Here is a 25,714-nt window from a genome sequence, read left to right on the forward strand (position 1 = left end):
GGTGGCCAGGGGCAGGCCAAGGGGCAGTGGGTGCAGGTTGCAGCGCAGGCAGCTCCATGTGGCCGTGAGGAAGAACTTGTTTGGTGGGAGGGTGCCCGAGCCCTGGCCCAGGCTGCCCAGGGAGGCTGCGGAGGCTCCTGCTCTGCAGATCTGCCAGCGCGCCGGGATGCGCCCGGGTGCCCCGTGCTCTGGGTGTCCCTGCTGGAGCAGGGGCTGCGCTGGGGGAGCCCTGGGGGTCCCTTCCAACCTCAGCCATCCTGGGATTATGTGAAAAGCAGTCTGCGGGGTTGGGGGCTGAGCTCAGTCCTGCTTTGGGTTTTAATTCCCAACGAGGACCTGAATCTGCCCTTTGGAGCTGCTCTCTGGTTCCTGTGGGCGCCTTTGTGCAGGGTGCTCTGGTGACCCTGCTGGGCAGGCCTTGGGTGATCTCCAGAGGTCCCTGCCCACCGCAGCCTGCGGAGCACCCAGCTCCGGGAGCTCCGGGCTGAATTCCCCCCTCTCCCGCACATCAGCGTTAGTTTGGAAGCGCTGCCTTTGCAAAAGGGGCAAAGACGAAACGGAGCGGGGTGGCCCATGGGTGGCACTGCAGAGACCCCACCTTGACTCACCCAATCCCGGGGTTTCTCCCCTTGCTACCGGCCCCGCTGCTTCCCAAAAGCCGGAGCACGCGAGCACTGCCTGGGAAGAGCGGATCTGCCTGCTCCGTGTCCTGCGCCTCCCTGCCTGCCACTCTGGGAGAGAATATTCCCAAGCGGGAGAGAGTATTCCCAAGCGGGAGAGCCCAGGAGAAGCCGCTGGGCTTCCCGACAGAAAACAACGTGGAAACTCTCCTGGAAAAAACGGACCCGGAGCCGCAGAATGTGTGTCACAAGGACCAGTGACCTAAATTGGAAATACATGGAGTTATCCATGTGCTCCGGAGCGGAGGGATAGCCAGGAATGGGCAGGTGCTGGGGAGGCCTCTGCAGAGGGGACGGCAAGTACCGGCTTGGGTGGCATTGATGCCCGCGTGCTGGGTGGCTGCAGCAAAAGGCGTCCCCATCGTCCCGTCCTTCCCCTTTCCCATCTATTTTCCCCCCCGCACTAGATGCCAAGGAGAGTCTTTATGATCTGCGTGATGTTTAGCCCCAGCCTGCGTTGGGTAGAGCCTTGACAACAGGGCACAGGGGACACTGGCGAGGGGAGGGCACCTTTTGGGCTTGCCCAGCTTGTAATGGAGAAGGAAATGCTTCAGTTTCGTCCTTGCCCCGTCACTGTCTCTTTTTCCCCTTTATTTTCCTGCTCCCCATCCCTGACCGACAGCCCGAGTTGCTCCTTAAGCCTGGAGTTCACATCTTGGGAGAGCTGGGAGRAGAACGGAGGGTGCTGCAGTTTGCAGCAGGCTCCTTGGGCACCGACTCGTGACTTCCCACAGCTGGCTTATTCCCACCCGTCCTGCCAGGGTGGAGCCGTTCCCAAGTTTTCCCTGTCTCCTGTAAAGCACATGGGCTGCTGGGATCATCCCAGGCTGAAGGGGACAGCGGCCGCCCTCCTGTGAGCTCCATACACGTGCTTGGTGTGTCCAAAGTCACGGCTTCTCCAAGCTCTTTGGACCGTTGCATCCTTAGGGATGGTGCCAACCTGCAGGACGATGATTCGAGGGCTCTTTCCTTCCTTTTTTTTTTTTGCATTTTCTAGCAATCCAGCACCTAACAAGGACTTGCTGGGTGTGATTTGAGCCAACACGGGGTTCTCACACACCTTCCTCCCTAGGGAGGTCACCTAGGGGTGTCATCTTCTATAGCCTTGCTGAGAATGGCCAAAGAGGTTCTGTCGGATGGATCACCCAGCCCCTGTTGGAAACCTCATGCTGTCCCCTCAAGAGCAGGAACATTAAGCCCTCATCCTTGATATACTCTATGTCTTCTGCTCTTATTTCTGGTGGTGTGGAGGTGGAATTCACGGGCGGATCCGCAAGGTCCCAGCAGGTCCCCCGGCTGCCGCCACCTCCTGCCCTCCCTGCTCATTTTGGCCGAGCTCACGCTCTTGGCCCGTGGATCCTGGCAAGTTTTGCAGTAAAATAAACGGCTTCCACAATAAAAAAGAGGCGYGGATTCCGTCAAGGGCTTGCCTGGAGCCAGGGATTTCAGCTGCGCCTGCAGCGCTGTCCTCGCTTCACCTGCCGAGCGCGGSCGCCGTCACCTGCTCGGTCAGCGTGGTGGCGCTGGGCACGTGGTGGCGTTGGGATAAGCCAAGACGAGGGTGTTGGGGGGCCTGCTGGCAGTGGGGCGTCCCAGGGCTCCCCTGGGAGGGTGTCCAGCTTAGCTGCTGTCTTCTCCTTGCCCCTTTTCCTTCCCAAACTACTGCAGCGAGGCTTAAACTCAAGCAGTTAAGCGCGGATGAGACCTGGAGGAAGACCTTGGATGATAAGGGTGACTGGCACGGGGACAGGGTCACTGTGAGGGTGCCCGAGCCCTGGCACAGGCTGCCCGGGGAGGTTKTGGAGTCTCCTTCTCTGGAGGTCTTCAAAACCTGCCTGGATGCGACCRGGTGCCCCGTGCTCTGGGTGTCCCTGCTGCAGCAGGGGGTTGGACTGGGTGATCTCTAGAGGTCCCTTCCAACCTCAACATCCTGGGATTCTGTGGCGTTGGGTTGGTTGCCTCTTCCGAGGGCGCTCGCGTTGCGGCTCCGGGCGCATCGTGCTCAACTCTGGCTCTCTTTGGCTTGCAGGTGCGGAGTAGGTCAACATGAGCGGCCTCGGGGACAGCTCGACGGAGCCGGGCAACCCYGACTCGAGGAAGAGGAAGGGCTCGCCGTGCGATACGCTGGCCCAGAGGTACGTGTGCCGCTCGCCTGCCGCGGCTGCTTTGTCATTCTGCCTGCATCGCTCTGCCCCGTCTGCTCGAGCAGATGGAGCAGGGTTTCAGCCACTCAGAAACGTTCACACTTCCCACCAGAACTTCGCTCTGCTTTTATCAGTGGCTGCGGTGGAAGATGGAACATGATGGAAATGCAGCTCCCCATCTGCTCCGCTTGTTTGGAGGTGGCAAGCGATGATTAGAGGCTCGTTATCAAAGATAATGTATTGATTTTGCAACTTGAGAGCGCTTCGTCACGCGGGCGAGCGGCGGGAAAGTTTTCCCGGGGTGAAACTGGGACAGACACTTCTGTGAAGGGCAGGGGGGCAGGAGGAGGCTCCTCCCGAGCCTTCGGCCTCTTCCCGCCAGCCCGGCGAGGAGCACACACTTCTGGAGCGCTCAGAACCCCCTGCGGACGCCCTCTGGCCCCGGGCTCCAGCGGAGGGACGACCTGTGCCCAAAATACTTCCCGAGCTGCGTGCGGCAGAGCCGTTTGAAGCGGCGCTCGCTGCAGAACCGCGGCGCTCGCTGCCGCCCCGACCTGCAGGTCCCGGCTGCGGCGCCAGCAGATTCACAAGGAGAAGTCCTAGATACGGACGCCTGTGATCTCCTCTTCACAGGCTTCTGCTGGCACCCTGTGAATCATCTGGGTCTTTCTTTTTCTCCCGTTGCAGCCTCTCAGCAAGAAGGCATTTTTGCAGCGCCGCTGCTGACTCGGTGCCTCTCCTCCATGGGAAGCTGTTCAGCTTGTGGCTGCAGAATATCGATGCGTTGAGYGGGCTCCAGTTGGGCTTTTTGTTAATTATAGCCTGCATCTGACATTCTGGACCATGAGCATAAAGGCTGCAGTGTGCTAAGAGCGTAAGGGGGAGAGGCATTAAGTGCTTGCTTAAGATTTTCTATTTATTGCAGTTCTCAGGGCTCGCTGCTGGCTTCCAGCGCAGCGAATTGACTGCAGAGCCCACGTGTCTCCTTGCAGAGCGCTCCCCAACCAAGCCCTGAGTGCTCAGGGGAATTGTCCACCCTCGCTGGCCGAGTTTCCCCTGCCATGGACCAAGGCAGAGGGTGTTTGTGCTCCCAGCCCTCGTTGGCTCCGGGCTACTCATGTCCCCAAGGGATGAAGCCTTTGGGGCTTCTTCTTCTCAGAGCCTGGTGGGGCAAGGCGGGCTCGTGGACCTCTTCTTGGGAGTCTGCACACGTGTGTCTTGGCTTGACGTCTTCTGCCTTGGGAAGGCAGAACGTCCCCTGCTTGGTTTCCCACCCACCGAGCACCTCGATAAAGCTTTGAGCTGCAGACATCACAAGTCTGTTTGATTGCACAGCCTGAGGGACAAGCTGGTCACAGATCTCCAGAAGCCCCTGGATGAGGAAAGTGTCATCCCTTACCCACATRCAGCTACGTTCTACACATGCAGAGCCCCCCAAATGGTGCAGAGCCCCCCAGATGGGTGTTTTTAGGAGTGCTGAGGCCAGTGGCTGCAGGCAGGGGTAGCCACTGAAGGCAGAACGGTGCTGCTGAACCGCGACGGTGGCCACCTCGGAGGAGAAGCCCTGGCCGCGCTGCGTTCCCTTTGGGAGGGACCTCTCCCTCCTCCCTGTCCCGCTTGAGTGTCCGCTCCGGCGTAGTCCGGACCAAAGCGAACTTCCAAACTCCTTGGTTAGACACGGGAAGCTTTAAGCAGAGCTTTAGATGCTACTTTGGAGTCATAAAGAACAGCCCACTGCCGTAATATTCTCATGATGCTTTTATGTAAGGAAAATTGGCCAATTCTCCCTCCTACAATTTGAAAGTTGCCACAGCAACAGCGACATTAAGTTTTTCTTCATAAAATGAGCTCACCCACAACAGAGGGKTTTTTTTTTCCCTTTCCYTGCTCTTTCTGCTTCGCGAAGGGAGCTACGAATAGGCTTGACCTCCAAGACGCTCCTTGGAGGAGCAGTTGGCTGCCATTGGACCTCCCTGGCCGGGAGSTCTTTGTTGGAGCAGAGAGATTCAAAACCTGCCTGGGCAAGATCCTGTGCAAGGTGCTGTAGGTGACCCTGCTTGAGCAAGGGGGTTGGRTTAGGTCATCTCCAGAGGTCCCTTCCAACCTCAACCATCCTTTGATTCGATGACTTCGGGCTGTTGGGCAGTCGTTCTTTTTAATCCACTTCTAGCACTTTAGCTTATGAATTCCTAGTTCTTTGGCATCTCGCCTCCCTTCTCTTTGGGGTAATCAATCCAAAATATAAATCACTGGCCTCCTGAAAGCTTGTTGGTTGGAGTGGCTGCAGGGTGTTAATGGGAGCACGTCATCTGGGGTGATGGTGACRGGGAGGAAGGTGGCACTTTTGGGGTAGATTTCTCTCTTTTGTATATAATCTAGCCCCTGCCAAGTGCAGTAGGTCCCTCAAGACAGTCTATTTGGGTACAGCGTAGAACTTTCCCTGGTGTAAATGGGTCATTTCAAGAGCTCCCCTTCCCATTCAGGCCTGATTTCCTTCATCCCTGCTTGAAAGTGGCCAAGGTCACTGCCCGTAGCCAGCACTTCTCACAGCTGGAAATCAAACCCGCCACAAGGCTCCTCAGATCATCAGAAGCCATCAATGGCCCAAGAAAAAACCCAACTTAGGTTCTCCATGTCTGACAGCTAAGTTTTCTGGTGGCCAAGTTTCTTCTGTTTGATTTTATTTTTGGATTCTACTGATCCGTCATGTCCATTGAGCAGAAGGCTGCTCTCTTGCCTCTCTGCCTGGTCATAGCTGCATGGAGAAACCATGAAAGAGGAGAAACAAGGTGCAGGAGCAGGGTGGAGTTGGGTTTAATGAAGCCCGCATGAGCAAGGCAATGGAACAGTCAACAAGGGTGTTGAGTTGGGTGGCCTTTGAGGAATGCCAATGCTTGTTAGACATTTGCATGCTATAAAAAGCCCAAGAAATGATGCACACCTTCCAGGCCATCATCATAWCACATGCATCTCATTAGCTTCTTGGTAAATTTGAGGCATTTTTAGATAGACCTTTATAAAAAAGTGAACTGCAGAGGCTGCAAGAAGAATGATGTGACTTTTCAGGGGGAAAAGTGATAAAAACATATTGTCCATTCACTGATGGGTACATTTGTGGACATTCTGAGCTCTTCTCATTCCATCCTGTGGTTGCTCTAGTGGAAGGGGCATTAGGGAAAATGTATTTGTTTTCCTCATGTGACAAGCAGGGTTTTGGGGGGATATCTGGTGCTTTACCCTTGGCAAAAGTTTATGTCATAGTGTCCAGAGTGGCTTTCGTGCTAGCCATGTTATAACACATAAATAATTGTGTTGCGATTCCCAGAATTTTGGAATGGTTGGACRGGGTTGGGCCTTCTGGAATTGCCTTGAAGCTGAAGGAAAAGCTGGRTTTGGTGGGAAGAAGTCAAGAAGTTGAATGTTGTTCCTCTTGCCCCAGTCACGGTTGATTCAGAGTCACTTTGGTGGACACCAGTACGTGTTGGGAGTCTCCTTATACAAACCTGGGATCTAACTGGCTTTTTTTTTTTAAGTAAGTCTGGCTTTGGGAAAATAAGAGACTGTGCAGATTTATAACTCTTTTTGAGAGGAAGACAGCGGTGTCGCAGGTCTGCTTTTGTTAAGGGAACATGGGAGCACATGGGTGTGCATCTTCCTTGGCATTATTTTCTTTCTTTAYTTTTTTTTTGTATATATGTATATATGTATTTTGTATATATTTTGTATATATGAAAATAGACCAAAGCTTGGAGTAACTCCCCAGTAATCCAGAGGTGTTCAGGTGTTAGGTACCTGAACAGTGCATAGGCGAGTTGAGCAAAGCAAAAATCATTAACATGGCTTAAATTCTCCTTTTTTTTTGGTCTCCAACAGCAATGAAAAGCGGCGGCGAGAACAGGAGAACAAATATTTAGAGGAGCTGGCGGAGCTGCTGTCCGCAAACATCGGGGACATCGACACGCTGAGCGTCAAACCTGACAAATGCAAGATCCTGAAGAAGACGGTTGATCAGATCCAGCAGATGAAGAGGTTGGAACAAGGTAAAGCTGCAGCCTCCTGACTTTCGTTGTCTGAAAGCTTTAGAGGGCGAATATTCTCCCGGTGGTTTTGGGCACAGAATTGTGATGAGAAACATGGCTTGGGGACARTTCCGTTCGTCGGGGCTTTCTGTCTCCCGCTTCTGCTGCAGTGTCGATGTAAAAAGGTGACTTTGTGCGTGGGCTTGGAAAGGGCACCCGTGTTTCTGGGGTCACCCGTGCAGCAGCACAAACGTGTSCCCGAGGGCACGTCACAGGGCTCGGTGCTCCTCATCCCTCCCGAGGTTGTTCTGTAGGTGACAACGCAGAGAGACGCCTCGGAAGCCTTCAGGTTCGGGTCCCTGGAGTCCTGCAAGTGAGAAGGATGCTCGAGGAGCCCTGCAAAGGTTAAAATACCCCCTCCTCTGCCTCCTCTGCCTCCTCTGCACGAGCGTTTTGTCCTCCGTGCACAAGGTGACTGCGTTTCAGGTCGCGTTAGCACCAGGTGAGCTCCGTCAGGCAAGTGTTGCCTTGGCCAAGGTGCCCCGCGCTCTGCACGCGGATGCTGAAGATCTCGGCAGCGCCGCCGAGCTGCGACGTGGAGGCTGGTTCGGCCTCGTGCGGTGCTTCACGGAGGTCACTGTTCAGGAAGCCCTGGCACTGCTCCTCATAGTTCAGTAGCTCTCTGGGCACCAAACTGTGGCCTCCCTAGAGGAGAAAGCTGCTGCCTGGCTGTCCCGCAAGGTCGGTGTGATTTTGGGGGGTTTTATTGACGTTTTGGCTGCGTTCTGAAGGCATTTGGTGGCGGGCAGGTACTTTGGAGCTTCTTGCTTGCCGTTGCTCGCGGATTCATTAGTTTTCCTGACACTGCCCAGCGGGGCTGAACATTAGCKAGGATGAGCACTGCTTAAAAATGTTGTTGGAGCTTTGCTCCGTGTCCCAGAATGCCAGAATCCCAGAATGGTTGAGGTTGGAAAGGACCCCTCGGGATGATCCAGTGCAGCCCCTGCTCCTCCCCGCGCCCTTCCGCTTCTCCTCCTCATCCTCCCTGCTTCCTCCCTGCACGGCAGCAACCCGCCTTGCTCGAGGGTCCCACCTGCCCCATTGGCACCTCCCGGGCCCCTCGGGCCCCTCTCCCTGCCAAAGCTGCCCGGGATTTGAAGCGGAGGAGCCGGCAGGGATTTCAGCGGCTCGCATGCGGCAGCGGAGCCCTCCCCCTGCGCGCCGCGCTGCTATTTCAAGGATGAAGCAAATGCTTGCAGAGAAGATTCCTGGGTTTGGCCACCTTCCAATGTTAGTAATGTACAGTTGGCAGAACACGCAGTTTGCGGCTGTGGCAGCAACCTGAAATTCAGCTGCCAAGGCAGCAATAAATGCAGCGGAGGAAGGGGCCAGGCGGTTAATTTTTCGGCGTTTCATCTGGCCCGCAAAAGTTGGGAGGTTTAGAGACGTGTGGTTTGGGACATGCTCCCCTCGGAGCCCGGTCCCTCCGGCGGGAATGAGAAGGAAAGGGAGGCTGAAGCAGCTGGGCCGTGAGGAGCTYGGCAAAGGGAAAACAGCTCCAAATGTTCCACTAAATAGCAGACCCGTAGCGGGCTGGCTGCCTCTGTAGAGCCTGCACTGGTTCTCATGGGCTTCCCATCCCCAGGCCGGGGTGCTTTGGACACGCAGGAGGCTGGAGAGGTGGTGGAGATGGGGTAGATGGAGGTTGGAGAGGTGGTGGGGATGGGATAAATGGAGGTTGGAGACATRGTGGAGATGGGGTAGATGGAGGTTGGAGASRTGGTGGAGATGGGRTARATGGAGGTTGGAGASRTGGTGGGGATGGGRTARATGGAGGTTGGAGASRTRGTGGAGATGGGGTAGATGGAGGTTGGAGACATGGTGGAGATGGGATAAATGGAGGTTGGAGAGGTGGTGGGGATGGCGTAGATGGAGGTTGAAGAGATGGTGGAGATGGGGTAGATGGAGCTTGAAGGATGATGGAGATGGATCAGATGGAGATTGGAGAGACGATGGAGGTGCAGGATGGCAAGGCTGAAGCCTGAACTCTTCGTGCCTTTGCTCTTTGTGCTGCTGAGATGGTCTGGCTGCGGGTCTGGTGGCCTCCAAGCTTAGGCCCTTTCAAGACCCCTGGTGCTCTCTGGTAGAGGTCTCCTCCACACGGACCTCCATGTGGACATCAAACCCAAGCTGATCTTCAGCACATCTGCGTGGTGCTTGTTACACCAGCATCCTGGTGCTGGAAATGCCTTAGAAGGAAACTCTCCATAACCTGCATTTGTCGAGGGACACCCCGTCTTTCCTGCAGACCCACCAACCTTGGGAGCGTCCCCTTGGCAATCGAGTCACTCCGTCTCTTCCCCAAAGCCCTCCCCGCTCAGAGGGCACTTAATTTCCCTCCGAAGCAGGAAAGGAAACGCGTCGCCTGCACAGAATAAACCAAATCGTATCGAGCGTCTCGAGAGGCTGCGGACGCGTCGGAGGGTGCTCCTGACGGCCCTCGTCGCGCGCCGCGAGCAGGTCTCCGAGCACGAGCCGAGGCGGGCCCTCCTTCCCGCCGCCCTTCCCGTGCTCCTGGCGGCGCCGCCTGCTCCCGCTGTGCTGCCGTATGCTGCTTTTCCGCGGGGATCTGGGGCCAGGAATCAGAAGCTGGGCGGCCGCAGCGCATCGCGCGTCCCAGCCAGGACCCTCGGCGTGCCGGTTATTAGTTTCTGTCCCTCTCCRGTCCAAAAATGCCGGGAAGTTTGCTCTGGAGCTGCCAACATTGAGGATTTAGTGGGCGATCTGGGCTGTGGTGGCGGCCCGGGTCTCACCCGGCTCATCCGCGCGTCGCCTCCGGGGAAAGGTTTTCACGGCAGCACYGGGAATCGGGAGCACAAGGAGGCCCCTTCCAGCCGTGGAGCTCCTGGATTTGCTTGTACGGGTACCTGGAAAAGAAGCATCCAGATCTGCAGATAATGCAGATTAGTCCTGGAACGACGTTACGGAGGATTGACCTGATTAGAGGACGTTGTCAAAGGCAGTTGATTAAGAATTGATAAGTTGATTAAGAATTAGGAGATGACACCCCATTTTTAACGCTGAGCTGCTTGGGGAGGGCGGGAAGCTCCGTCTTCCTTTCYCATAAACACGGGATTTCCTCCAAGTTCTCGCCGGTGGCTCTTCTGTGTCACCTGGGTCTTGCTCGAACACCGGGGACCTTGGGCACACTGGGGCTCCCCGTCACCTGTCACTGCATCAACCCCGTTGCAGAGAGCCCTTAATTTATGGCTACCCCTGATTTGTGTTTTAACCTACTCGAGGAAGTCATTTTCCTTTTGGGTAAATATGGGAGGTTAATTAAGTGTAGTATATGAAGTCATTATTGACTTTGGCTGCTCTGTTGCATGCGATCATTGGGCTGTCAGTGGCTTTCCTTTAATTATGTTTCCCTGCTGTCTTGTCATATGGTTGGATTTGGCCCTGGAATTATTTTATTATAGACACGTGCAGCTTCTAGCACTCAGAGGTCCGTGGTGGGACAGCCAGAAGCCTCTTCTGCAGGGGCCCTGAGTTGCTTCTGGGGTTTGTGAAGGCCAGGCCGCAGTGACTTGAAAAAAGATTCTGTAGGAATTTGTGTTCCTGCACGATGTGTGGTTTCTAAGCAAGATTTCCAGGTTCTGATTAACCTTCTCAGGTCCCTCCAGCAAAGGCAGGGCCACCTCTCTGTCTCTGCATGTGATGCCTTCTTGCTGTGGTTGTAGTAACCGTGAGAAGTTCCCAGTCATCGGTGGTGACCCCGGTGTMCAGCTTCCCAGTTCCTGCTCCCTGGCTCCTGGTCCCTGAGTTCCCAGGTCTCAGCAGAACATCTCTCTCTCTAATTGCATATTCTTGCATTTTCTATTTTGAACTTCACTGCAGCTCTTCTCTCTCCCCGTGTCGTAATCCCACCCTCCTCCTTTGACTTTGCGTCAGCAGGAAATTTATTTTAAAGCATTCGTAGATTTTGTGCAAAGATCACTAATGAAAATGTTGGACTAACCGTGCGTCTCAGGACACGTGTAGCATTTTCTCCGGTTGCTGAGGATCTCTGTGGCTCTTGGGAAGCATCCGTGGTCCGTAAGGGTTGTCCCATCTGGTGCGGTCCCATCTTCCTTTAGAGGCTGCATCAGGGCAACCCAGCTCTCCACCACGTAATGGAGGCAGAATGGAGAGCCGGTCATGTCAACGGAGCGAGTTGAAGACAGGGGCTGGTGGCCGCTCTACAGGACACAGGTTGCCCAGAAGAGCCAAAGGTGAAGAGTGATCCCAGGAGGACCCAACGCTGGTGACGGTGCTGCTGCTCTCACACAACCTGCCCGGGGTGACGTTGCTGTCTACAGGTGACAGGTCTTCTCCTTCGACCTCCAAAGGAATTCAGAGATAAGTGGAAGATGCCCAAGTCAAGGAATTTGAGTGCAACTTTYGGGAGTTCCGTGAATCTCCTGGAACGTTAGAGGTGGCAGATCAGGTGAGGATGGGAAGTGCAGAAGGGAATGTGCCAAAGGATAAAAGGAGAAGTTGGGATCTGAAGATTAATGTTGCTGTATGCAGGAGAAACTAAGATTTGTGAGGCCAGGAGGAAGCCTAAGGGGGCAGAAGCCAAAGTCAGAAGATGGAAGATCTAAAAAAAGAAAGATTTTATGTCCCTGAGACTGCTCGGTACCTGCACCACAGAGAACAAAAGCTGAGGTCTTACCTGAACCAAAGCTGAGATCTAACCCGAACCAAAGCTGAGGTCTAACACAACCAAAGCTGAGGTCTGTCACAACCAAAGTTGAGGTCTAACCTGAACCAAAGCTGAGGTCTTACACAACCAAAGCTGAGGTCTAACCTGAGTCAAAGCTGAGGTCTAGCATCTGGGGTTTCATTGAAGAACAAAAGCAGGCAGCCAAATGACATCCAAGGAGCAGAGCAAGTGGAAATGTCTCCTGGATATGGAGTAAATTAAAAACGCTTTAAGGGGTTTACATTAATTAAAGGATTTTTAATTAATTAATTAAAACCACATTAAGGTTGGTGTCAGCTCTAAAATTAGATGGTAATCTCTTCAGGCTACAACTGTCAGCCGGGTTCTGCGGCCTCCGCTGCAAACGCATCGACTTTATTGGAGCCGTCCTGCTTTTGTCTGCTTGAAGGGAGGTCACCAAGGGGAGTTTGGCTTTGGTCTTCCCAGGGCTCCTCAGCAGCCACCACACTGCTTTGCCCTGGGGTCTCCCAACGTTGGTTGGGAGAAGGGCTTCGTCTTGACCCCCACACTGTTGGCCATATCAGCCTTGGGTTCAGACTCAAGCGATTCCTCCTCCTTTCTCTCCTTCTTCCAATTTAAGTCTATTTTTCGAAGTTCAGCAGCCCAGACTGTCACTATTCCACAAAGGAGATCTTAAAAGGTCTTCTAGGTTGTTGCCAGCACTGCCCCAACGGGTCTTCACTGTGGCCCAAGACTGTTGTCATCACCTCTTTCACCCCTAGGTGAAATGTCTCCAGATTTTACCAAAAGTTCATCTTCTTGGTTGATGAGTGAAACGTAGGAGCACAGCTTGGGCCCAAACAGGGCTATACATCTATAGACAGGAAGACTGGATGGGCCATACCCTGGTAAATGGTGCCTTGGAAGCCACCTGGAGATCCTAGGAGAGCAGAAAGTCCTCGTGACTGATGTGACAAAACACAAAGTGGTCTGAAATGATCCCTTGGGTATYGTTACCCCGTGTATGATGCTGGTGGGACAAAACTTGAACGCAGAAGGAAGATCTGGTGTCTGTGCTGGAAAAAAAGGAGATGGCAACGTCTAGAGAAGGTGGAGAGCCACAAAAATCATTCAAGGGCTGGAGAAAATGTCTTGTGGTTTGGAAAGTTGGAGAGCTGTGCAAAGTGTCCTAARCAGAAGCTAGATGGGCTCATCCGAGGCGCTCCTCTGGCCTCCAGCCTGGTGAACCTCACACCATAGAGATCCTGCTTCCTWTGTCCTCGGCATGGTGAACCTGTTGGCCCGGAGCAGCAAGAGGAGGTGGTTACTGCAGGAACTGYTGCATGGTGTTGCTCTCCCATCCCGAATTCCACCTCAGATGGGGCCCATGAAGAGCCCCTTGGAGCCAAATCTGGGACTGCCACGCCCCGCATCCCTTCTCCTCCAGGCGTTTCGATGGGAAACCCACAACAGGCTGCACGTCCGTGCCCGGCTCCGCGGCCYGGCGGGAAGCCCGTCTCCCCAGATCCCCGGGAACCCGCTCTCCAGCACGGATCGATTTCGGATGCAGCCTCCCCCAGGGCAGCGCTGTGCGAAGCGCTGCCCGCGCGGTCGCACCGAGGAGCATCCTCTCTAGATGTTTATTTTACAGAGCCCCGCCACCTCCGAAGCCTGTCAATAAAATCCTCATTCCTCTCCTGACAGCTTTAATCGAGCTGGCAGGTTAAATATAGCACCAGGGGAAGGGGGAGGCTGCTAAGAATTGCACGGGCCTCTCCAAACGCTGCCTTTCCTTTAACAAGTGAACATTTGGCCATTATATCTGCAGGCTTTTGAGCAGCTCGCACTGTCAAGAACTAATAAATCCTTTAGCACCTAGCTGTAAGAAGAGGAGCTGATGGGACGTAGCAGGCGCGTGGATCATGCAGAGACTCATAAACCACCTGTAGGAAAGACTCCTCCTCTTGCCTTCTGCTGTGCTGGATTAGCTCTTTTTTTTTGGCTGATTCTGTCTCGTTTTTAAGAAGGGCAGGAAATGAGGGGGAAAAATCCCCTTTCCTGAAAGTCCTTTTCTCCTGGTCCACCTTGTCCTTCCTGGAGAGGGACGGTTGCAGGTTGGCCTACCCATGGCCATGGCAATGACAATGGCAATGGCGATGACAATGGCAATGACGATGACAATGGCAATGGCAATGACAGTGACATGCTCACCTTGGGATGGGGCTCTCAGTTTGGCCCCATCATGCTGSGGACCCGTTTGAGCTGGGTGAGGATGAGGAGGAAGGCCAAGCTGTCCCAGGGGCCAACCAGCATCCATGTGCTTGGCATGTGGCCATCAAGAAGTGCCTTYCTCTGCCCTCTCCTGGCTGCATGGAAGCTCCTCATCCAGGCCTTCCTAAGGAATGAAGCTCATCCATAGGAAGCGCTTCCCACAGGCCATTGGAAGGGCTGAATGGATCCCTGGAAGCACCTCGTGGCCCTCCAGAGTCCTCCTGCCTGGAGCAGCGGGTTGCTGGAGCCCATGGGCAGCCCTGGAGCACAGGCAGCTCCAGCACCCGGGTTCATCCTGGGGTTTTTTGCAGCGCTAGAAGAGGAGCCAGAGCCTTGGAGGAAGGAGCGGTTAGCCTGGAGCCCGGCCAAGCCGCGGGCCCTGCCGGGAGGTTTGGGATGGGTTTGGGATGATGTTGGAYGCTCCTCTTCATGCCCTTGCAGTGTGGGCAGCTTCCCGCCTGCATCCCGGGACGTGCGTGCTGTGATAATTGAACTGCCAGCCTCAACGAGCTCCCTTCTAAATCCCTTTCCTGGGATGAGGCAGCCCAACGGATCGTGGAGTCCTTAGGGTTGGAAAAGACCTTCAAGATGATYRAGTCCAACTGTAAGGGTTCACTCTTGAGCTGAGTGGCCTTCTAGTCCTTTGTTCCTAGAGAGCTGGGAAGATCTGGGGGGTTCGTGGTTTGMGTAGTGGTTGCACCCAAAAATTCAAGGCTCCTTTGAGAGGTTGGGGCCAAATTGAGCGGGATCTGGGCAGATCTACCCCAAAAATCAGTGTCCTCCCGTGGGACTCAGCTTGGTTCCCCAGGTCTCCCCCGACTCAGGCCAGGAACAGACAGCTGGTCTCGTTCTTTGCAGAATTAATGGAATCGGGTCGTCGAAGCCGCGCTGTGCTGCATTTTGTGCCTGCGGGAGGAGAGCCGAGGCTGCGCTGGGCTGCCAGGGGAGCCGCCTGCGTCTCCTCCCTGCAGATCCGGCCTTGACACCGTTTTTGGGGAACGCGTTAAACCCCGCGGCTCGACAGGAAAGCTTTCCTCCTCCCTTCATTCCTTCCCGCGCTCAGAGGGAGCCCTTCCACCGGCGTGATCCYGGGGCTGCCGACGAAGAAGCCCTCGCCGCTCCGTCCCGCGCGCCTCCCAGCGCTCCTTCATTTTGGATTCAAGYGGCACCGTGTAATTTTCCCTGACACGGTTCAGACAGACAGCCTTTTCCGCCTAAGACATCTGCCCTCTGTGAATGTTTAAGAGGTGTGAAGGCAGAAAGCAGCTCCCTTTTGCTCTGGTTTAAGAGCAGCGGGCTTCCCTCTGCCGCTGGGCAGGTAAAAATCCAGGCTTTTCCGTATGGAGCTGGACCAAGGAATCAGCGCCCAAGGAATCAGGTCAGAGTAGAGGTTGGTGCAYGGAAGCCCAGGGTGGCTGAGGYTGGAAGGGACCCCCAGGGCTCCCCCAGCGCAGCCCCTGCTCCAGCAGGGACACCCAGAGCACGGGGCACCCGGGCGCATCCCGGCGCGCTGGCAGATCTGCAGAGCAGGAGCCTCCGCAGCCTCCCTGGGCAGCCTGGGCCAGGGCTCGGGCACCCTCCCACCAAACAAGTTCTTCCTCACGGCCACRTGGAGCTGCCTGCGCTGCAACCTGCACCCACTGCCCCTTGGCCTGCCCCTGGCCACCACCAAGGTGCCTCAGTCCCAAGGTGCTACGGCCGCTCATTCCCAAGAGGCTAATACTGAGCTTAGCTGCTCCAGCAAGGTCTGGAAAAGCAGAGCTGGTTCCACCTCCCCTCTGCAGCTGCAAAGCAGCGTTAATGGGGATTTCTGCCTCGGGCTCGTTCCAGGAAGCGACCCTGCATCCTCGCCGAGCTCCTCGGCTGGAAGGAGGTCATGGATTGCCGCTCACTCGGCTGGGGGCAACGCGCTGCTCCAATACGTTGGGTTTTGTGCTTGGCAGAAAGGGWCGAGTGCGTCAAATGAGTCCTCGTGATGCATTCGCATTGTGCAGGCCTAAGGAACGTGGTTGTGCCCGTTAATGTGGAGGTACACGACAAAAATAGTGGATTTTTTGCCYGTAAGATCCATGGAGAAGGAGGGGAGATACCGGTTGGTGGAGCAACCAAAACACAATGGAYAGGGAGGATTATGAGAAAAACGTGCCATTTCTGGGCATTTTGTGTTTGCTGATGACCTCTTCTTAAAGAAGTAATGACTAGTTGGTCATGTGTTCACCAGCAGATGTGTGGTTGGGTCACAAGTTGCTCCGATAACCTCATGGGATCTCCTACGGTTTAAGAAGAGCAGCTCCTCAAAACAGTAACTACTAGAAAACAAGAAGTCCTTGCTGGACTGTCCCACCCTGGAGAACTGTTAGGAGGTATTGTCAATATAGATGGTTGGGTTGCGTTGCCCGGTGTGGCTGTTTGGAAGCCTTGTTGGTGTTGGAGGTTCAGGTCCTCGTGCTGGTAGCAGGTACCATCCCACTGCTGTCACCTCCACATGCTGGATTGTGCTGGAACACGGTGGGATGTTGTCCTGGTTTTGGAATATCCGCTTTGAAGGGGAAGTGGAAGGGAAAAATCAACCCGATTCTGTTAATACMAGCTCTGATCTGGTGTATATTTAGCTGGCACGGTTGAAAGGTACCTTGAAATCACAATTTTCACCTTGGCGCGTGCCCGCTATTCCAGCTGGGAATCACGCTGATGGATGAACACGACCCTGCGTGTTCTCCTCCGTGCAGATTTCATGTTTGCACTCTTTGCAAGTGCTTTTTTTCCTTTTTTTTTTCCAGATAACTTTTTTTTTCCCATTTTTTTCCTTTAAATTCACTGCACTGGCTCTTGCAGGTGACGCAGCTCCAGGGATGGTTGATGACCTGGCCCTTCACAAACTCACCTCCGATTTTATTTAGCTCAGGCAAGGRCCTGCTGGGGGGACACTGTTTACCTCCAAGTTGTTCAGTTTTCTTCTTTTTTCTCCATTTTTGCCTTGGAAAAATCAAGGAATTTTCACTCTTTYGACATAACAGGTGAAAACCAACCATTTCTAGAAATGGGGGTTAAAACAGCCTTTAGCAGAGGTCTAAGGTCGCTGCACGATGAAATACCTTAACCTTTGCAATGAGAAAATGCAAATAACAGTCCTGATCTGGGGACTRTTTGATAAGAAACCTAATTTTCTAGGTGTTTTTTCACAGGTTACAAGCCCAATTATGTGATTTTTCAGCCCACCACTGCCATAGACTTTGGAGGCACCTGCAAATCCTTGCTTTTCCGGGCTTTGGAAAACCAAGGCCCTTTTTGCCACGAATCTCAGCAGCTTCGATGCCTGGATGCTTCTGCGGTGACTGCAGCCCATTGAGTCACCAAAACCAACATTTTGCTGTGATTAAAAAAGACATCAACTCTCTCTCCAAGCTTTTCCCCCCCTCTGTAGGCCAAAGGATTAAAGGAAACCGCAGAAGCCCCCCGGCATGTGCGCTTGGAGCAACTTGGYGCTGGAAAATGCCAGTTTGGCCCCAATATTTTGCCGTGATTCCGTGGTAAGAGCTCAGATCCCCTGCCTCAAAGCTGCCTCTTGCTTTGCTGCAGAGAAAGCGGCCGACGACGAGGTGCAGAAGTCGGACATCTCGTCGAGCAGCCAGGGAGTGATCGAGAAGGAGTCGCTGGGACCGCTGCTGCTAGAGGTGGGTGCTGAAGCCAATTATTTCCTTTTTACACCCGTTTTTGGAGAGGCTGGGCTGCACCGAGCCGCAGAGGGGCTTGATAAACACGGCCGCGTGCGGYGGGACCTTCCCGGCGGGGCCTTCCTTCATTTCGAGCGCCTTGCAAAATTGCAGGTTTGGAGACCAAAAGAGCAYGGGCTAATCACCCGTTTCACGTAATTACCTCTAATAGCATAATTGCTGGCATAAAACAGCCCATAGATTTACCCTGCGATTTCCACTCGCAGCCCAGTAAATAACCGGGAGCTGAAAAGCAGCGTGGGGGTTATATTTTTTTTTGGAGAAAAAGGTGGAGGCTGCAAATCTTGATGCTGGGCTGCCAAAATTGCCCTGGGAGCAGCAGGGCTAAGGTCCGAGGCCCAAGCACCCAACGCTGGGTGGTCAAGGGTGCYGGTTGCATCCGGGAGAGGCAGACGCGACGGCGCTGGCGGAGGCTTTGGCCAAGGGGCAGAGGAGGTGCCGAATGCTCCGGAGGACACCCGGGCCAGCCTGGCTGTGCAAACAGCACCAAAAAACCTTGTGGTTGCTCCGGAGAGGAGGAATGAGGGGAATAAGTGAGCATCGGATTGCTGGGAATCAGCACGGAGCAGGGAAGAGCACCAGGGCGCTGCTTTCTGCTTTGCAAATAAGCTGCTGCCCGCCAATTGACTGAAATACGCCTTTCAATCCCAATTGTTATTTACACCTATAAACTGTGCCAAAAAGCTCTTATTTGTGCCAATTGAGGGTTGATTTGGTAATCAATCTCCTCCTGCAGCAGCACGGGAAGTGGCCCTGGAGGTGCAGGTTGTGCCCAAACCACCTTGCTCCTACGTGGTTTGACCCACAAGGAAACCTATTCCCTCTCTGCAGTGACCCAGAGGAATATTTTTCCCACTTGGGGGAAGTTTCTTGCATTATATAGATGCATCTTTTTGCATATCTATATAAAGAGCAGCTGCAGCTTGGAGCAAGGTGTCAGAAACTTGGGAAGGCGCCGGTGAAGCCCTGGTTTTTGGAAGAGCCCAGCATTTATTTTTGGAAAAGTTTTCTGCCTCCTGACCTTTTGTCTTGGTTGGGACATCTGTGAAGAGCACAAAGAAAGTAATTTTAAGTTTTTTAAACTATAGAGAGGTGCTTAATGCAGAGCATTAATGCAGCAGTATTGCTGCTGGCATCAGAGCAGGGCRTTTTCGTGCCCGGGTGCTGGGGCAGAGCTGGTCCCCAGGCAGCTTGGAGCGTTACTTGCATAGAGTCATACTTGCAAATTCCCCCCATTCCTGCAAGAATTTGTCCCTGGATGCTCCCTTCCCATTTCCCCATCCCTCCTCCCCAAAACGAGCTGCAGATGAGGGTTGCTCAGAGCATGTGGCTACTGCAGGCCGGGTTTGCAGCCAGGTGCAGCGAGGGTTTGCAGCCAGCCGTGAGGTTTGCAGCTGGGCACCGCAGGGATTTGCACCCATGCATGCAGTGCTGCACCCAGGCACCTTGAGGATTTGCACCGAGACACAAGGATTTGCACCCACGCATGTAGTGCTGCACCCCGGCACCTTGAGGATTTGCACCGAGACACAAGGATTTGCACCCACGCATGTAGTGCTGCACCCCGGCACCTTGAGGATTTGCACCCAGACACAAGGCTTTGCATCCAGGATGCAAGGATATGCACCCATGCATGAGGTGCAGCACCCAGGCACCTTGAGAGTTTGCACCCGAATGCAAGAGTTTGCACCTGAGCACTGCAAGGGTTGGCACCAGGGCACAAGGGATTGCACCCTGGTACCTGAGCACAAGGGTTTGCACCTGAGCGCTGCAAGAGTTTGCACCCAGGCACAAGGGTTTGCACCCTGGTACCACAGGGGTTTGCACCCAGGCACAAGGATTTGCACCCTGGTACCACRGGGGTTTGCACCCAGGCACAAGGSTTTGCACCCTGGTACCACRGGGGTTTGCACCCAGGCACAAGGRTTTGCACCCTGGTACCACGGGGGTTTGCACCCAGGCACAAGGRTTTGCACCCTGGTACCACRGGGGTTTGCACCCAGGCACAAGGRTTTGCACCCTGGTACCACAGGGGTTTGCACCCAGGCACAAGGCTTGCACCTGAGCTCTTTCCCCTCGCTGAAATACTGGCATTCACAGGGTGCCCTTTGCTGGGGCTGGGCTGGCGCCCGGGGCAGCGGCGCCACGGGAGGCTCCGGTTTGGGTGCCCGGAGCACAAAGCGCYGTCGTCTTGGCAACTGCGGCGAATACGGCGGATGCAGCGGAGCTGCCAGGGCCCTCTCCACAAAGGCCTTCTTCCTTTTCCACCCTTCTTTTTAGTTATTTTTTCCTCTTTCTTGCACTTCATGTTGCTTTGCAGCAAACCCCAATTTTTTAGAAGTTTGGGGCTTTTTTGCCCCATGCGCTTTGCCGGTTTCTCCGGCGGCAGCCGGTGCAGGAGCCGCTCGGGAGCAGCACCCCAGCACCCTCACGGCCCTGTCCCCTTCTTGCAGGCCCTGGACGGCTTCTTCTTCGTGGTGAACCGCGAGGGTCGCATCGTCTTCGTGTCCGAGAACGTGACCAGCTACCTGGGCTACAACCAGGAGGAGCTCATGAACACCAGCGTCTACAGCATCCTGCACGTGGGCGATCACGCCGAGTTCGTCAAGAACCTGCTGCCTAAGTCCCTAGGTAAGGACACCGGGCATCCGACTGCCCCCAGAGATGGTTTGGCTCTGGTTGTGGCTTTGGCTTTTCCCAGTGTGGTGGAACTCCGGGGGGAGGTTTGGCTCTTGGAAGYGCTCAGCTCCAGCATGGGAAAGCTCTGGCATGTTTGCAGGTGTCACCGTAGGGATGAGGTCCCATGCACGGTGGTCTGGGAGCAGAAGGTGGGACTTGGCAACTTGTACAAGCCAGGTGATGATCCATAAATCTTTCCCGAGTTAGAAACATCCCGAAAGGAGAAAATTCCTTCTAGTTTTTGAGGAAATAGCCGCTGCAGGAGCTGGGAAGGCAGCGGACAGCACTGGGGGGGTTCTAGTCGTCTCTCATCCCAGGAAGCGTTTGCGTTGGCCACTGCCTGTCGCTTCATGGGCGCTCACTCTCCTTGCTCAAAACCCTGGCCTTGCTCAATGGCACCAGGATTCAGCTCCCAGCAGGAAGCTGCCCTGGCTCCCCAGCCCCAAACCTCCAGGATTTGGGGCCTTCCGAAGCCTCGACTCCAGCGGGATGTCGTTGAGGCCGGTTGACCCAAGACGCTGCTGTCTGTTGCCGACCATGGACCAGAAAGACTCTTGGAGCCGCAGAGTTGCCCGTTTGTGCTAAGCAAGGAGAAACTCTGCTCTCATAAACGCTCCTCAGGGTGCTCAGGCTTTTCCTAAGGAGGGTTTTGAGGCACTGGCCTGGGGGCTCGGGGTTGGGGGCTCGTCCCAGCTCATGCAGAGGAGCTCCAGCTGCCCCAGCAGCCTGGCCAGGGCCCTGCCGCACTGCTGGAGATGTCGGCTGCACAGCTGGAGCAGAGGAGCTTCTTCCCCAGGTAGGTTAGGGTCAACCTAGTCTTTTGGGGTCAGGGTGACAGCAAGACCCTTGGGCGACATCAAGCCCACATGACGATCTTGCCAGTAGAAGACCCTAAGCAGAAGATAGAGCAGAAGACACTCCAGTGAGCAGAAGACACTTCCAGCAGTGATACAGGACAAATGCCATGATGGAGACATATCAGAGATGGTGGAGGCAACCAAAGCCCAAACTTTTCTTCCTGAACTTTGATGTGGGGAACCTTGGTGCACCCAAGAGAGGGCTCCTGCAGTGCAGAAGAGAAATGAGTYCATGCAGAAGAATGAGTTGCAGAAGACAAGGATGTCTTGAGTCTTTGTAGATGCTCATTGCGTTGAGCTTTTAGAGACTCTGCTCTGGTCTAACCCCTGTGGTTACCCAGGTTGAGGTTGTGAACAGCTGGTTTTTCTCTTGTGCTTGGATGTTAGGAGTCCCTCAGCTCTTCTGGTAGGTCAGTTTGTGTGAAAGCTTCTTAACCTGCTGGTGGCAAAATCACTTGGAGTGAGTACAGATGTTCCCAAAGAGATTTTATGGAGTGTCAGCATGATCTACCTTTAAATTGGAGCAAGGGAAATTATGGAGAGGACACAGTCACATGGAAAACTCAAAGCCAGTTCTGCAGGCCTCACCAAAAACAAAGTGGTTTAAACTGCAGATTTTTGCAATTCCAAAGCAGCCAGAGAAACTCCGCAGAATATTGTGGTTGCCGCTGTTTTTTTGCTTCTGAGGTGCAAGCTCAAACGCTGGATCTCAAAGTCCATGACATTTTAGGGCCACGTTGCCCTCCTCACGTGTCACGAGCACGTGGGCACCTCGAGGTCTTGCCGCTCCGCAGGGATTCACCTTCCCGTCGGCTGCGGAAACAAGAGGAGGCAACGGGCCCTGGGCTTGGTGCTTGCTCTTCCCTCCTATCCCTTTCCCGGAGGGTCGCTGGGTCTCCGTGCGCGTGCTCGATGGCAGCCTAACGCTCTTTTCCCGCCCYCCTTTCCCGGTGTCCGTGCGCAGTGAACGGAGTGCCGTGGCCGCAGGAGGCGCCGCGCCGCAGCAGCCACACGTTCAGCTGCCGCATGCTGGTGCGGCCGCCGGACGAGGCGGGCGCCGAGAACCAGGAGGCGCGCCAGCGCTACGAGGTCATGCAGTGCTTCACCGTCTCGCAGCCCAAGTCCTTCAAGGAGGAAGGCGAAGGTAGGGCGGGYAGCGGGCGCCATCCCGGCGGGATGCGGGTTGCGCCGGCCCCGTGGGACGGGCAGCCCGGCGCTGGCCGTGGCACTGAGCACCATCCTGCTCCACGTGCCCTACCTGCAGCCTTGGCTGCTTGCTCTCCATTTGAGCATCCCAAAACGCCATTCCATAGGGAAACTTCTCCCCCTTGGCGCTCACAGATGGGGCTTGGGATGGGCAGGGTCTCCCCAGCACGTTCAGGCCGTGGGACCCCCACACGGGGGAGCACGGAAGCTCTCCCGCAAGCGCCCAGCCCTGGATACCAGCTATTATTTTCCAGTGCATTAGCCGAATTAATCCACTGCGGTTTACACGGGAGATCATGACTGGAAGGAATAAATTACGCTATTTTACGACCAAATACTCTGCCCGAAGCTGACAGGCGCTGGCTTTTAGCGCTGACTTTTATTGTGCGTCGCTGCCAGAGCCGAAAAGCCCTCGCAATTAATTTCTCCCGGCGCTGGAAATGTCTCTCTTCCAGCAAACGTCGCGTTCGGAGCCAGCCTGCTTGCTTTGAAGGCCCGGGCGCTCGCTCGGGGTAAACCCTTCCAGGGCGGGACGTGGCAGTGGAGCACGGCGGCGTGATTTTAATTAAAATGCTGACCGGTAGCTGTAACGTCTCACCCTGCTGCTCGTCCTYGCTTGCTTCTGGCAGATTTCCAGTCCTGCCTCATCTGCATCGCGAGGAGGTTGCCCCGACCCGCCGCCGTCGCCCCCTCCGAGTCCTTCGTGACCAAGCAGGACACCACAGGTACGAGTGTGACGGGGCTCAGCACAAGTGTCCCGGCCGCGGTGCCTCTTTCCCACTCCCCGAGGAGTCTTGCTGCGAAATGCTGGATCGGGAGCTTTCCATAGCGAGCCGGGAGAGACGTCTGTGTGTCCATCCAGCCGGGCACTGTATGATCCCCTGCTGGCACCGCTGTCAACAGGGCTGGTGGGTGGGTTGTGCCGCTCTGCTGGGCCTGGAGCCGTGTTTGGATACACGGTTAAGTGAGCGGAGTGTTGGGCCTGGAGAAGAGGAGGGTGAGAGGGGAGCTGGTGAGTGTGTCCAAGGAGCCGAGGGGAGGATGGAGGGAGGAAGGTGCAAGCTCTGGTGGGTGGTGGCCAGGGGCAGGCCAAGGGGCAGTGGGTGCAGGTTGCAGCRCAGGCAGCTCCATGTGGCCGTGAGGAAGARCTTGTTTGGTGGGAGGGTGCCCGAGCCCTGGCCCAGGCTGCCCAGGGAGGCTGCGGAGGCTCCTGCTCTGCAGATCTGCCAGCGCGCCGGGATGCGCCCGGGTGCCCCGTGCTCTGGGTGTCCCTGCTGGAGCAGGGGCTGCGCTGGGGGAGCCCTGGGGGTCCCTTCCAACCTCAGCCAYCCTGGGATTCTGGGATACGGGAGCTATATCTGTATGCTGGAAACCACCCTCATTACCTGCTAGGATTGMGCCTTTGCCGACCCASTTGTGCTCTGGGAGCTGCTCCGTGTGGGGCTAACGCGGCTCCCCGCTCCTCCCGCAGGCAAAATCATCTCCATCGACACGAGCTCGCTGCGGGCCGCGGGCAGGACGGGCTGGGAGGACCTGGTCCGCAAGTGCATCTACGCCTTCTTCCAGCCGCAGGGCAGGGAGCCCTCGTACGCCAAGCAGCTCTTCCAAGAAGGTAACGGGCTCCCGCGCTCGCTCCCGGCCGGCAGCGCCCGTGCGGGCCTCCCTGCCGCCCAAACACCTCCTGGGAGGAAGGAATACCCAAAATGCTGCAGTAATAATTCCCAAGTGCCAGAGGCGGCAGTGGAGTGGCCCTGGTGACGTGGGAARGGCTGCTCGGGCTGGAGAGGAGCCTGCGGATCTGCTGCCCTCGTGCCAGCCCAGGGGGTTTCTTTGTGCCCTCCGGGAAAGGCAGGGCCAAGACGAGCTCCTGCAGGCCACGCTTGGGCATTGCAATGAGCTAAACACACTGGTTATTTTTATTTTCTCTTTCCCATGTCTTATGCAAGCTCCATCCTTGGAGTGTGAACCCTGGCAAAACATCTGAGGCTGAATCTAACGGGCTGGTCAGAAGGGCCAGCGCTCAGTTTTGTCCTTGGGGTGGTCAGAATGACCAGCGTTCAGTTTTGCCCCTGAGGTGGTGCTCCCTTGCCCCGCTGTTGCTCCAAGCAGAGCTCTGCATCTGTTCCCCCCGGGCACAGAGCCCATTTCGCCCTCTCCATCCTCCTCCCGACACCTGCAGGACATCACAGCCTCTCCCCAAACCTCTAACGGGGGGATTTGTGCTTTTCTCCCGCAGTGATGACGCGTGGCACGGCCTTCAGCCCCTCCTACCGCTTCACCCTGAGCGACGGGACGGTCCTCAGCGCCCACACCAAGTGCAAGCTCTGCTACCCGTCCAGCCCGGAGATGCAGCCCTTCATCATGGGCATCCACGTCATCGAGAGGTGAGCCCCGGGCAGCGACAGGCAGCGGCAGGCCCCCCGCCTGCAGCCTCGCCGCAGCCTCCTGCCTTGCCCTGGGGAACCCCAGYGAAATAGCTCAGGAGGGAGAGGCTCCGGAGAACAGGTAGAACCGGGTGAGCCGAGTCCACGGACCGGGACGTGGTTAGGGAGGCTGGCTTGGAGCGGAATGCCGTCAGCGCGGGCTTCCTTCTGGAACCGCCGTGCGGAGAAGGGGATGTAGCCAGGGAGCTCCTGGGCACTGGGTTAAGGGGATGTAGCCAGGGAGCTGCTGCGCTCCAGGAGCTCCAGGAAGCTCCTGGGCACTGGGTTGTGGTTCTGGGGAGGTGGCGGCGCTGCCTCTCCCATTCCACGCTCCAGAAGCGGATCCGAAGGTAGTGCTGGAAGGGGGATGTCTGAGCAGTTGGCTCCGGCGCTCCAGGCTTCCCGGAGCTGCAGAGGAGGCAGGAGAGGCTGGGGCTTCGGGCAAGGCCGCGCGTGACCCCCCTTCCCCGTTGTTTCCCGCAGGGATCACGGCATGCTCTCCCCGCAGGAGAACAGCAGCTCGGCGCTGCCGCTGCCGCGCGTGAGCCCCTCGCTGAATGCCAGTGTCTCGCCGGGCCAGGGGCTGGCCCTGGCGCCCTCCATCCCGCCCTCCAACGGCAGCGTCCCCCAGCCGCCACCCTCCGGCCTCCACAGCAGCGGCTCCGGCGCCGGCCAGCCGGCCTTCGGCTGCTCGCCCGGCACCCCGATGGGAGCCAACGTCGCCTTAAGCCAGGCCCAAGGCGGCRCCCAGAACAGTAACCACACATTGAACCTCAGCAGCTCCCCCATGAGCAGCCCGGGCATCACGCCGCCGCAGTTCATGTCCCCGAGGCACCGCGTGAGCCCCGGCCTGGCGGCACGGCCGCGGGCGCCCGGCAGCACCCCCTTCTCCCCGACCATGCCCGCCATGCACTCGCCCGTGGGCATGGCCGGCGGCGCCGGGCGGCCCTTCGGCCCCGCGGCCGCCCTGCCCGAGGGCCCCGGCGGCGCCGT

The 25,714-nt window shown here is 56.1% G+C and overlaps 1 protein-coding gene across 1 annotated transcript in view; it reads left to right on the plus strand.

Annotated features, from left to right (window-relative positions):
• Positions 1 to 25,714, plus strand: part of NCOA1 (nuclear receptor coactivator 1) — a 92,091-nt gene that overhangs the window by 51,908 nt on the left and 14,469 nt on the right. The window contains exons 3-11 of the mRNA XM_026041030.1: positions 2,710 to 2,815; positions 6,698 to 6,864; positions 17,402 to 17,496; positions 20,010 to 20,187; positions 22,057 to 22,236; positions 22,928 to 23,023; positions 23,770 to 23,910; positions 24,535 to 24,682; positions 25,205 to 25,714. Coding sequence (XP_025896815.1) covers positions 2,727 to 2,815; positions 6,698 to 6,864; positions 17,402 to 17,496; positions 20,010 to 20,187; positions 22,057 to 22,236; positions 22,928 to 23,023; positions 23,770 to 23,910; positions 24,535 to 24,682; positions 25,205 to 25,714 — 1,604 coding nt within the window. The 5' untranslated portion in view covers positions 2,710 to 2,726. The remainder of the gene's footprint in view (positions 1 to 2,709; positions 2,816 to 6,697; positions 6,865 to 17,401; positions 17,497 to 20,009; positions 20,188 to 22,056; positions 22,237 to 22,927; positions 23,024 to 23,769; positions 23,911 to 24,534; positions 24,683 to 25,204) is intronic.

The sequence above is a fragment of the Nothoprocta perdicaria genome, unplaced genomic scaffold (genome assembly GCF_003342845.1).
Source record: "Nothoprocta perdicaria isolate Ctin4 unplaced genomic scaffold, notPer1 scaffold_101, whole genome shotgun sequence".
Classification (NCBI taxonomy): Eukaryota; Metazoa; Chordata; class Aves; order Tinamiformes; family Tinamidae; genus Nothoprocta; species Nothoprocta perdicaria.